Source organism: Cyanistes caeruleus, chromosome 1 (genome assembly GCF_971803275.1).
Source record: "Cyanistes caeruleus chromosome 1, bCyaCae1.hap1.1, whole genome shotgun sequence".
In the NCBI taxonomy this organism is placed as follows: Eukaryota; Metazoa; Chordata; class Aves; order Passeriformes; family Paridae; genus Cyanistes; species Cyanistes caeruleus.
The window spans coordinates 24,145,763-24,158,626 of record NC_141701.1 but is presented as its reverse complement, the minus strand read 5'-3'; the positions used below and the strand labels follow the sequence as shown (position 1 = coordinate 24,158,626).

General features: G+C 37.6%; 1 protein-coding gene and 1 long non-coding RNA gene across 5 annotated transcripts in view; one reads left to right on the top strand and one right to left on the bottom strand.

Annotated features, from left to right (window-relative positions):
• Positions 1–12,864, bottom strand: part of RAD54B (RAD54 homolog B) — a 62,457-nt gene that overhangs the window by 48,802 nt on the left and 791 nt on the right. For 2 of the 4 annotated variants that reach the window (XM_086882771.1, XM_086882787.1), the window contains exons 2-3: positions 10,287–10,440; positions 9,455–9,626 (exon numbers count right to left, since the gene is read on the bottom strand). In XM_086882771.1, the coding sequence (XP_086738897.1) occupies positions 9,455–9,626; positions 10,287–10,424 (310 nt within the window). In that variant the 5' untranslated portion in view covers positions 10,425–10,440. Of the gene's footprint in view, positions 1–5,007; positions 5,132–9,454; positions 9,627–9,925; positions 9,994–10,286; positions 10,441–12,864 lie in introns of those variants that run through there. The other 2 variants (XM_086882779.1, XM_086882809.1) reach the window with 2 other exon arrangements.
• On the top strand, positions 5,569–9,908 carry LOC147655383 (uncharacterized). The gene is made up of 2 exons (XR_015284979.1): positions 5,569–7,933; positions 9,671–9,908. It is a non-coding gene; the product is annotated as an uncharacterized LOC147655383 (long non-coding RNA).

The window sequence follows — 12,864 nt, the reverse complement described above, 5'->3', positions numbered from 1 at the left end:
AAAGGGAAAAAGACATCTGAGAAAACTGAGGATGCCTAAGAAAGAATGTGTCTTGAAAGATACCATTTGGAACAGAGAGCAAACATGAACTTTGAAAGGCATGACACCAGCTTAAGTGATTCAGGCTGGGACCTTTTAATGCAAAACTACCAAATCAACAGATTGCTGAGCCCTGTGAAGGTGCTCTGCCCAAAATGGTAGCCCCAGGATAAGTCTGAAGGACTTCTGTTCTTATTTAGTAATACATAAGCAAACCAGCTCTGCAGAGACATGGGGCTAGCATTTGCAATCACCTAGAAGCCTGAAAATCCTCAAGAACAAGACGGTGATTGCAAGACTTGAATCAAAGCTAAAACAGAAACCTGGCACCCCTGTACTTACAAAAAATGTAGAAAGATTCAGCAGCTAGGATGGGTATGTTACACATCACTGAATATACTATGCCGGCTATTATGGCAGTGGAAACATTTGGCAAGTATCAAGGCAGTTGCTCACCCTTGCAAATGAATTTGGCAGCTGCATAAGATGAGAGTGTCTATAGGTAGCAAGGGCTGCAAAACTTCCATTAGCTCATCATATAGTCTTCTCTACTGACATGACAGCAAGACAGTGCCAAGTCATTTGATCTGCCCGTCTTTAAGAGCCTGCTGAGCAAAGGGTGGGTAAGAACACTTTCAAATAAGAATGTTTCTCACAGAGACAGTTGTTTCATGGGCAGTGTCTAAAGCTAAGGGGTGCAGGCATTATTTACTAAGAAGAGGGTTGAAGATGACAAAATCTTGTGAACTAAAAGTTGTAATACAATTTCAACTGGAAGTTACAGTGCTTAAATACATTCACATCAGACCCTTTAGAAATAATACTTTTAGATCATTTGTGTTTCAAATGGCTTTCTCATGTCACTTGATTTTTTTTTTTCCCTCATCTTCATCAGCACTTTCACCATCAGTTTTATACTATATTGTTTTTATCTTTGCTGTACCTGGACCTCTCAGACTGGTCCTTTCCTTTCTCCTGCACAATTATTTCTAAACCTCTGTCCTGCATGGGAGGTGAGACAAATAAGGCAAAGATTTACCTCTTCTCTTTGTCTCGCATCTATTTTTGTGATCAGTACCTACCATGTATTAACTTCTAACCTCTAACAGTTATTGAAACTGCTGCAAGAACAAGGGTTCCAGCCTGCTTTAGAGCTCTTAGCAGCTGAAATTCCAAGCATAAAAAATAAATATAATTCTGTCCCCTCTGCTGATATAAAGCATTCTCTCAACATTTAGCCCACTGAAATGGGGAATACATGAATTAGCCAATTAAAATGCCCTCCATGTCAAATTTTAAAGAATTTATCTTCATTTCAGTGTGACATTCCACCACCCACACATTCAGATCAGTAACCATCCTTCAAACTAAGTTTGGCTTAAAGCTACGGGAATGTGTAATACTGTGTGACTGTACAGCTCCATGAATTAGCTCTTCACCTTATAAGTTGTCTTCTTAAAAATAGAAAAGCTTAGAGCCCCACTATTTACAAATTAAGAAGTGCATCCATTCCTAATACGTTCTTACACCTTCTCTGATCCTCTCTTCAACAAGCATTTTGATGACTAATCAGAAGCAGCTGAGAAATACAGAAATGTTTGAAAGTATGATTTTCCCAGGATATTTTCCCAGGATATTTTCCCTAAATTCTCACATCTTCACTAGCAAGATAGCCCCTAACAACTGAAATAATGTAAGAGAAGCCAAGTTTTTGCAAGTCTCTTGTTTTGTTCATAGAGAGATTAAAAGTTTGGAGATTATGCTTTTACATACTATCTTGAAAATACTAGCCTCTGCACTATTCTCTGCATTTAACGGAAAAACAGCTTTCTCCATTCTTCTAATCTTGCTCAGTGAATATTTGATGACAGTGAGATAACCATCTTATCATTATCTTGTTGGCTCAAGGAGTCATCCAGACAAAGCTCCTGTTTCAGGGAAAACTTAAGACTAAAGCCAAAAGCTGGGACTGAACTCTAGTTAGGCTGACGTGGCAACAAAGGGAATCCAAACAATGAGCACAGCCACAGAAAGATTTGACAACTAGCTTTAAAGGCATCCAGGCCTAGTCTGCCATAATACTCATGATAGCTCAAAAAAACCCTCCCAGTTCCCTTCAGTAAGGCATTTCTTGTCCCGCTACGTGATAGCTGTGTTCCCTCCTCCCTTAAGTCCACCCTCGTATCTATTGGAGACAGGAGAGCTGGGAATACATACACTCACCAGCTCCCCACACTCCAAACTAGGACTTTACAAAGAGTGAGGGAAAGGAAAATAAAAACGTAAGAAAATGTGAAGAGCCATGCATTTCTCTTTTTCCCCATCTTGCATTCACATAGCCTGATAATAGATTTTGAAAATCAAAAAAGAAGTAAGAAGAAACTATGTGTACAGCTCCCCTTAGAATAGATGACGGAATAGAAAGAATTATTACTGATAAACCTGAATCCTTTAAGATAATCCCTATGCAGGGTATTTTCCAAGTTCCTCATTTTTAAAGTTACAGTATTAGATAATTTCTTTTTCTGTATATTGCAGAGTGTGTGTTGTGTGCTTGCATGCAACTCTAGGGAGCTAAAATGTAATAAATATATTGGGATAGTAAGTTCATTTCCCAACACATCCCCTGCCGGCCCTTGGAAACAGGTGTTTGCTTTATATCTGCAGTTTCCAAGTAGACCTCTCTTCCTGCATGAGTATTTAAGTCTTTCTACTTATTTGTTGATAAATTTTCATTTTCAATAACTTAATACCTTTTTTCAAAAATGAAAGAATGTCATCTTTACATGGAGCACAGCTTTCTTCAATAATGGATATATCACTGCTCAAAAGTAAAGAACCTGATAATTTCTATTTTTCATTGTAAAGAAGCAGCCGCAGTTCCATTTAAAAGACAAGTTACTACTGTGAAATTTTCATTTTAATCCCTCCAACTTCTCAGGGAAATGTTGAATATGTTACATCTAATCTAATTATTTTTCTTTATTTTCTGAACATATAATACCCTTCTGATTTCTGGTTTCCTTCCCCTCTCCTTCATTATTAGTTCAAATGCAAAGCACATTTAACTGGGGTAAATTAACAGTACATTTCTCTGCCAATTCACTGCTCTTTTCTCCAATGTGTGAATATCCTGGTTATATCATCTATAATTACATAAAGCCTAGTTATTCATATGACAGCAAGATATGATCATACCAAATTATAAATTAGGTTGTTCTAACTGTGGAAATATCCCACTAGAATTAGGCAAGTCTGGATTTGTTTGACAGCAGCATTGTAGATGGCTGCCCCATACAGGAAAGCAGTTTTGCAGTTGCTGAATATTATATAAGATGTTGCCTTTGGTGGTGAAGCTGCTGTAAAGTTCCTTCTTTCCATCTCACTCATGGCTGCTAATTCTAGTAGCACCATGTATCTCAGCACTCTGTTGGTGGGCATCCCAAACTCAAGATGAATAAACACAGTTAGGAATGTGACAGCAGCCCAGGGGAACACCTAGTGTGCACAATCAGCTGGGAAAACACTAGGGAACGCCTCAAGACAGCAGCAGAGCAGAAAACATCATACCTCAAGGAAGAGCACCAAGTAAAAGGTGCCTTCTTGAGGAGATATCAAAGAATCCCAAAGCTACAGACCAGAAAACACAAGACCCACTGTGACTGGTATATAAATGAACACTTCTGGAATCAGCATCCAATCAGATATGTAAAATTTATCTTATGATGTATTGACATCAATTCAGTTTTATTAACCAGTCCCCATCTCTTGAGAGGGACTGATCAAACAGGCACAGATGACACTGAAACAGTAAAGAAACTATCCTGAATTGAGAATAAACTTGTCTATAAATTTGTCTATTCACTATTTTAAACTATTCTTCTAGAACATCGTAGGGAGAAGGAGAACATTTCAAATCATATACTGTTTTGAATAAGAAATTACAACAAAATGTGTAGACTTGTAAAATCTTCCTTGCAAACAATGCAGTAATAAATTACTTACACTCAGGTATCCAGTCATGTCTTAGCTGTTCTAAGGTGTGCTTGGTAATTATTAAGAGCTGCATATGATTATGGAGTATCTTTTACCCAAAGACTTAACTGCTTTACCAGCTGTTTATAGAAACATTTAAAGGACACACAAAACTGCAGCTACACATGCAGATCCACCACTAAAATAGACAGACTGAAATATCTTTTCTAGTTCATCTGTGAAGTGCAACAACAGAAATTAAATTAATACTTGTACTTTTGCAGATATCAAAGTAATTCTAGAAATAATGTACTTCATTATTAGATGCCAGGCATGAATGATTTCAGCTCTGTTACTAGAAACCATAAGTAGGCAGATTGAAACTGGACAATATGAAAGCTCTGAAAATATTTTTTTTTTAATCCTCTGATTAAGAAAGGTAATTAGGTAATTGACAGGTAATTGATTGCTACTGTTATAAATGAACACTGGATATTCACATTAATTGGTTAAAAGGATTTTTTAATACCAAGTGATAAGAGGTATCAGATAGACCTGTAATGCTCTAGGAAGCTGAAGGAACCACATTATGAAAAATTATTAATGCTTAAATATGCAAAGCATCCAAACCTTACAGACAAATGTAGTCAGTAAACATTAACATTCCAGAGAAGATAGAGAAAATGTATTCAAAGCTATATGCAAATAATAAGTACAGTTGACATCATCAGCATGAAAGACATTCAGAAACATCTATTTAGAGACATAGGGTGAGCACATTAACCCTGTTATGAAATACAGTTGCAATTTGTGCTCATTGTTAGCTCAAAGATAGTATCTGACCATGACTTCTGGCAAAGTTCCACTTGGAAGATGCATTAGCAGATGTTAGTGATGGATGAAAGACAAGGTACTCTAGAACCAAAAAACAACCAAACAGGAGGTGAGATGCAACAGAATAAAACTCTTTATCCATTTTTTCTATTCACTTACATCCAGTTCAAACAATGAAATCTCAGTCCAACTGGAATGTTGTGTCTAAGTGTTCAGGTGAAAGAGCTGTTCATTTCCACAAAGAAAATAGTAAGCCCAAAGGGCAAAACACAGCAACATTCTCCTATATTAAAAGTACCAACAGAAAGCAAGCTGTAAACTTAGATAATAAACATAGATTAAATTATGTATACTTCATATAAATAAAATAAATATTATATTAAAACCTTAAATTGAGGACAGTGTGGGTAAAAACCTCAGTTCTTGCCAATCCTGCTCACTAACATCACTGAGGAGATACTAAGTATAGTTTAGGGATCTGCCTGTCCATTATTTCTTCAAGTGCAGATTATTTGTATTTTCGTATTATTGCTAATAGCCCCATAGATTGTCATAAGGACAAGTAGAAACGGAGCATTTGAGAGGTGCAATAATATCCTTCCAAACACATTTATAGTTTTGTTTTCAGTCATTGTTAAATAGTTCAGGAATGTTTAAGTAATTTTCATTTTTAAAGAGCACGCACACTTAGCTGAATTCTATGGAGGTATGTGAGAAAAAGTATTAATGACAATGTCAAATAAATCACCTCCCTCCCAAAGATCCATTGTGTGAACAAGTACTATATTCTGAATACAAAACAAAGGTATCAAAGAGATTGTCATGTTCATTCCTCTTAAAAACAAGCAAATACCAATTCTTAAAGCAGTAGTAAAGTTCATTTTCCTACAAAGAAACATGTAACGTTATTTTCCAGTGTTCAGAACTTAAAATGGCAAGTTGAAAACTGCCCAATGAACATGTTCAGTATCTTACAGTTCTAACATTCCTAAAATTACAACACATAAGTAGGTTTCATTCAGCTGTTGCTACAAACTTACTAAATGTCTCTGGAAATACCTCATCTCACAGAATTTCAGAGTCCCTTGCACTTCACTTTTATTAATGACATTTTAGGAAAAGGTTTTTTTTTTAAAGAAGCTTAAAAAAACCAAATATTTTTTAAGCCAGATATGCTATAGTTTTTAGATTGATTCCTTCTAATAAAATCCTTACTTGCCTGCTCCAAGAAATGGACACCAAGTGTAAGATAACTGAGTTTTGTTTGGAGTTTTTTTGAAAGAATGCACAGCATTTTCAGGGCTGGGTTTCAGGAAGATTAGGTCTATGAACAGTGCAGTTGTCCAATGGTTCACAGGTGTTTCAAAAGAATTTCAGTGGAACCCAGGGTATTTATTTACACATTCCACTGCTGCACTGGAAACCCAAACACAGCAGCTTTGAGTGTGATACATAACTATCAAACTGTTTATCATCTGCATTAAATGATATGGAGACAATAAACCAAAATAATGCATACAACACAGACTTTTTCAATCTTAAAATTATTTTAATGCCCCTTTAACAGAGAACTATGAGGTTTTAGAGACTGACAGTCAAATATAATTTCATTAAAATATTAATTATAATAAAACCCCCCAACTGACTCTGGCTTTCACAACTGTTTTCCATTACTTCTGAATTTCATACCAAAGCCAGCTTTGACAAAACAATTTAACTTCACACTACAAAGAAGGTTATCACTTACATAATCAATGTAATCGCTACATTAGCTGTAATGAATAACAGGCAAAAGTGATGTAAAGGGCAGAAACTGTCTTGAAAAATCTAAGTTATTAAGAAATTACTTAAGATTTAAGGAAGACTCAATACAGGATAGTTTTCTCACTACAGTGCTTGCATCACCAGTGAACCTGAAGACCATAACTAACATTGGCATTAGAATTTCTTCTTTTATACGACAGCTTTCAAAGGCTTGCAGGGTTAGACTCATTCTGCAGGCATAGAAAGGGCTTCAGCATGAAATGCCTTGTTCAGAAAGGCAACAGCACATCAACAGTAGCAGCTCGCCCAGTTTCCACAAGTTTTTGGTTATTTTTGTAAACTCATCACAGAGGACCCACACCAGCTGCACCCAGAAATCATGATACAGAAAGACATTTAGTATCTTTTCCACTTCATAACATTTTTTGCTGGAATGCCTGCTGATTTCCCAGATTATTTTGGAATTAAATCCATTACTTATCTTCCAAGTGCACTGCTAAGCAGAACTAGCAGATACAAATTTTTGCAGATGTACCTATAGAGAAGCATGACACCTCAAACAAAATAACCCATAGACACTGAAAATTTTCTTGAAGTGTAGGCTTCAACTGGAAGTTTCGGCACGCAGCAGATAAACATGAAAGCTGTAAGACTTAAAGACATACAAGGAAGCTGAATTTCCCCACATTAGCTCTGCCAAACAGAGTGCATACACTCTGGGTCACATACCATGCCAGTGGCAGCATCCTATCAGGGCTATTACATTCCCATTTCCCGTGTCTGAAACCCAGAAAGAAGAGTCAATGGGAAAGGCTCTCCAAAGCACCTTACGGAATGGAGGGGGTTGCTGCCTACCAGGGCCTGGAATTTGTGCAATCTCCAGATGCTAGAAAAGGGCTTTGATGGAGAGAAAAAAAGAATCAGAAACTACAAAGATATGCAAAAGGGACAGACAAAGATGGTTCAGGCAGGAACAAGCACATAACAATAAAAGGAAAAAGGCAGCCTTTTTAGACTTCTATACTTTAGACAGATGAAGATCAGTAGGCTTCCTCAGCAAGGAATGCACTGCATCCTATGGCTAGACCAGGTCCCATCTTCCTACTAAACTACATTTCTAAATATTTTCCCAGGTGAAAGCTGGAGGGGGACCATGCACAGGTTCTAGAGCTCAGGTACCTGGTAAGCCAAATACTGGACTAGTCATGAGTCTGAGCCAGATATTGGAGAGACCAGAGGGTCTGAGACTTGACTACTGAAGGGACCAAGAAATCCATGCAAGTTACTCAAGGGACCAGGACATCTTGGGAGGTGGCTCCTGGTAAGTTCAGCTACCAGCCATAAATGTTTGTACATGTGCATCTCTTGGGCACAAGGAGTCCAGCAGCCCACCACTAAGTAGACCAAGTGGCTAAGACACTGTAGGTGAGACCTACAGTGTTCTTGTACCTGTGGGAGGGCAGGTCTGTGTACCATCAGCTGGACTGGGTGCTGTGGGCCTCTGTGGCTCATGTGCCCACATCTGGGGTGTCCAACTAAACAAGGAGCCAGCTACTGAACAGACCAAGTGCATTAGGTCAGTTACTGGAGAGATCTAAATTCTCTGTGTGCATGTGTATTTATATATAGATACATGTGTATTCATTTGTTTTTCCACAAACAGGCTTTCACCCCCAGCAGTCAGAGAAGGAAAGGGATGTGTCCATGGGCAGTGCTTGTGCTTGCCTGAGTGCTGTGTTCCATATCCATGTTGGCCTATGTGACCAGTCGTGTATGTGTACATAGGACATATGTGTGCTTATTGGGAATAATTCCCTTTTGGGAATTAGCCTCGCTATTGGCTGGACCTTGGGACACGGAGCTATGTCATTTTTGCTTCAAAGAGGTTTTAAGATTTAAGATGTGATAAGTGGCCCTGAGCTGCTCTTTTAAAACTTCACTTACTACACAAAGTATTATTAATTAAAAGAACCTTAAACCATTATTACCAGTGTAATTAATTCTGAAGAAACAACAGTGAAATAACTGTAAGACTTAAAAATGCCTAAGGTGACTCCAAAAGGAGAAATTTTCAACCATCAATATTAGTAACTCAGTTCAAGTGCAAGGCTTTCCAGATACACTTGGCTCTGGAGGTAATACACTTGCATTCACACAACACAGAACTGTGCTGCATCTGTGGTCAGGGCGCACCAAAACTGGGAGATAAAGACACTCAGCCCCACTTTGTCATTCAGGTCCATCCAAGTGAGCTTGCTATAGTTCAGACACTTCAATGTCTTTGCAGTGTTTACTACCCTGGTTTTTTGGAGGTATTCATTACCAGGGCACAGCTCTGATGAAGTGCACGCCCACAAATGAGCCAAGCCAGTTCTGCTTTGTGGCTAAAGTTGGCTTAAACCATAAGTGCCCACTGGAGACAAGTGAAGAAAAGAAACCGTCATGAATTCTGAAAAAAACCTGAATCCATTCAGAATGGTTAGCTTTCTCTGCATGAGGTCAGCAAGGTCTCCAAATTACAACACTTTCCCACTATTTAAGATACCACAATTCTTGTATTGCACCAACTGTAGATTAGATTGAGTTAACAATAAGGTTCTTCTGGAAGACACAAACATGAATAGCAACACTATCAACCACCTTCAAAAACACGTTCTTTCCTTTTTTATTAAAAAATTTGTTTAACACTTGTTTCTTTCACTCTATCCAGTATAACACCAAATAATGCCACCACTGCACAATGCTTATAACAGTACTTCATGAAAGTTTAGTATATGCAGTCTATCATTCATATGCTTTAAATTTCTCTTATGATACATGGTAGTGAAAAAGAGCATCTTACCAGCTTTGGGCACTTTCAACGTTTTCATTTCTGCCTTGTTACACTTGTCAGTGCTGGAACATGCTTTTGTCTTTACTTTTCCAGTTGACTCCACAAAATGTGTAAAATTTTCATTTTGATTCTGGACATTTGTTTTAGACAGCAATGAAGCACCTCCCTCTTTCTCATCTATCTGCAAAAGAGAAATAAGTTCTTAATATTATTTTCTTCATGCAGGTGAAGGGAAATAGAGAAAGAGAAAAGATCAACAAGAAGGGATTTCAAGATACACGAATTGTCATTATCAAATTGTTACATAAATACGTACATCTCTGCAAAACTATATGCATCACAACAAAAAGTGTGTGCACACAATACCAAACACTTCTGTAAATAATTTATGAATTTAGTTTAATAATTTTTTTCTGTAGATAAATAAATAAAAATTGTGCTGCTTTTCTGTTTCCACATTAAAGGTTTCAGAGAAAGTACCTTTGCAGCGGAACTGCAAACCAGCATACTGAGACTTCACAAGAAGTATCCTGGCTTTTTAACTAGTTCTACCAAAAAAAAAAAAAAAAAAAATCCAATAAATCCCATGCCAAGATGCAATCCCCACCTCCTTTACACTTGAGAATTGCATTTGGACCCAATACTGATTTATTTTATTTATTTGAAAAACATTTTTCTGCAACCCCTCCACACTGAAAGAAGCCTAACCTAAGATGCAAGATCAAAGGTACCGACATCGTAAAGCTATCAAAGTTTGTTCTGAATAGATTATTTGTGGTGAGCTCAGATGCTATCTTTTAATCACAATACTGTACAAAATACTTTTTAGTGTTCAGTTTACCTCCTTTAACTTAATTTCTTGGTCCATCTCCTTAGTTTCATTCTTGAGAAAAGCAGCAATACATTTTCCTGGTGGTATAAACCTTGGCTTTTTGCCTGCATTTCCTAGGACTTGACTTGGAGCTGCAGATCGCCTCATATTTAGCTGTACTGCTCTGCAGGGTGGACAGGAAGGAAGGAAGCAGGTAATGATAACTGTAGTCAGGATAGGCTTTAAATATAAAAATGTATCCATAGATGACAACAAAAGCACTATTTCAAAATATGAGAGCGTACAAGATCTTCAAATAACAATATTAATTCACAAGCATAATAACATTTAAGAAAAAGTACTGTTGCAATGCTTTGTTTAAATTCCAAGGAAGATCAACTACAGCAAATTCTGCAGCTGAACACCTCAATTTTCATTTAAAAAGCCACTACTGCAATTCCCAAAAGCAATAAATGCTCTGGAGATGCACAGTATAGGGTTATTTAACAAACTTACACCAGTTTATAAAAAGAAAGACAATTTTAAGCAAAAGTTACTATTCTATATGCTTGAAACATAATTTTGAAAAGCTCACTATTAGTGCACAATGAACAATGAATCTTGAAAGTATGTCTCATACCTGGGACCACCATTTTGCATTTAACAGTCAATTACACTGGTCATTCAGGTTCACCATAATAAAAATAACATTCAGCAGAAAATTATCTCAGAATTACAGTGGATATTATTGCTCCATGTTATGTCCACTTGGGAAGGAATATATTATAGATTTTCCCTCAGAATGTAAGACCATTATTACCCTGAGCAACTGTAGGTCAAAACCAAACATATGCCAATGTTAATATGACAAAGTTTACTTTGCACCCAACAGAAAAGCAAATTATAATCTTAATTCTTCAAAGTAGTAGACAGAAATCAAACAAAAGAAGAAATCTCCAATAGAATAACAAAACAGCTGAAATGAAGAAGGCAAGAACAGTTTACGCCACAGGTCCATGTTTAATTTCCATTTACAAACGTTTATTTAAAATGATTCCCCCAACTACTAGTTTAAAAATAAATACAGATTGCAGAATCAAACTTTTGTACCATCCCAAAAGCATGTTTGCATTCTGCTGCAACAGACAGTGTTGCTGTCTGTTTTTGGTGCTACTCTGCACTCCAGTGGCTTTCTGGGGCACAACCACCGTTCTTTCCAAGGTTTGCACTGAAGTAGTGACAGAGCAGTGCCAAAACTTCACAAACATGCTGAGACTGGTAGCAGGAGTACTGCTCTCTCCCCAGTATCTGCACAATTAGCATATATCTATGTTACTAGACATAACATAAATCTCAGGGGCAAAATGGCCTCAACTGTTGACACTTCCACTGTGGCTGTTATTAATAATACAAGGAGAGAAGCCTCTGACTGTATCTAGGCAGTTCACTTAAGTTAGACTTGCCTGACAACAGTGGTAACATATGCATTTTAGTTAATCTTATGCAATAGGGGACTCGTAGCAGCCTGGTTATTACAACAGGTGTGTCTGTAGCGTGAAAAGCCACTGTGAACACTGCAAAGGTGTCCAGAACCTTCTGAAGGAGCAGACTTCAAGTATCAGTGCTCTGCTAAGCAGAGCCAACTTACAGTGCCATGTGAATTTGAACAAGTTCTCTATCCAACCCTACACTGCACAGTGATGCTTGGAAAGACAACACAAGACACCCCACGGCTCTACATGAGGATTGTGCACAGCATGGCTGCAGTGCCACACTAACCCTGCCCACTGCACTCCAGGTTCTGTGTTCTGTGGAACAGAGAAGCTGCACAATTCATAAATTGCGCATATCCATGATTAAAGTGCTCTGGTTCCCAAATCCATTTGGGCATTACACTGTCATTTGGTCTTAAAAACAGACTCATTAGGAGATATGAAAATTACTAAGACATTTGAAGACACTACCCTTGATAACTCAGTAACTTCACTGTTACCAGTATTACCTACTTGCAACTACAAAGACCTTTATGGGTTTGTGGGTTTTAAAATCAAATATTGCATCCAGAAGTACAACTTTTTCTTTTAAAATAAAGCTTTTGTAAAATATAACATAAGTATGTTAAAATAATAACCAAAATGTTTACATTTTGTCCCGTTACACTACTACACAATAGAAATAGAGCCTCAGGGATGTACAACAAACCACTGATATCAGATCTTTCAGATAAGATCAGAGTCAGTGTAGCAAGGCATACAGCTCCAGACTACAACTAAATGAAAGAATATGCAAATATGCCCTTTCCTCAGGGCAAGCACCAATACACCAGGGAACCTTGTACTTGCCTTACTATTAAGCCAGCTGCAGGGAAACAGGTGCAAGCAATACAAAAAGCATCGCTCCTAGCTTTTATTGGCAACCAGGCCTGATCAAACCCGGTACACCACAAAACCACAGCCCAAACCGTCTCATTGGTACATCTGGTTTGTCAATTTAATTCGGTTGTACTTTTGTCCTTAAGGGTACATTGGTTGCTGCATTAAAAATTAAATACACATAGAAAGAATGTTTCAAGATTTTACACATCCAGCTCAACACGGTGTGCACGGAG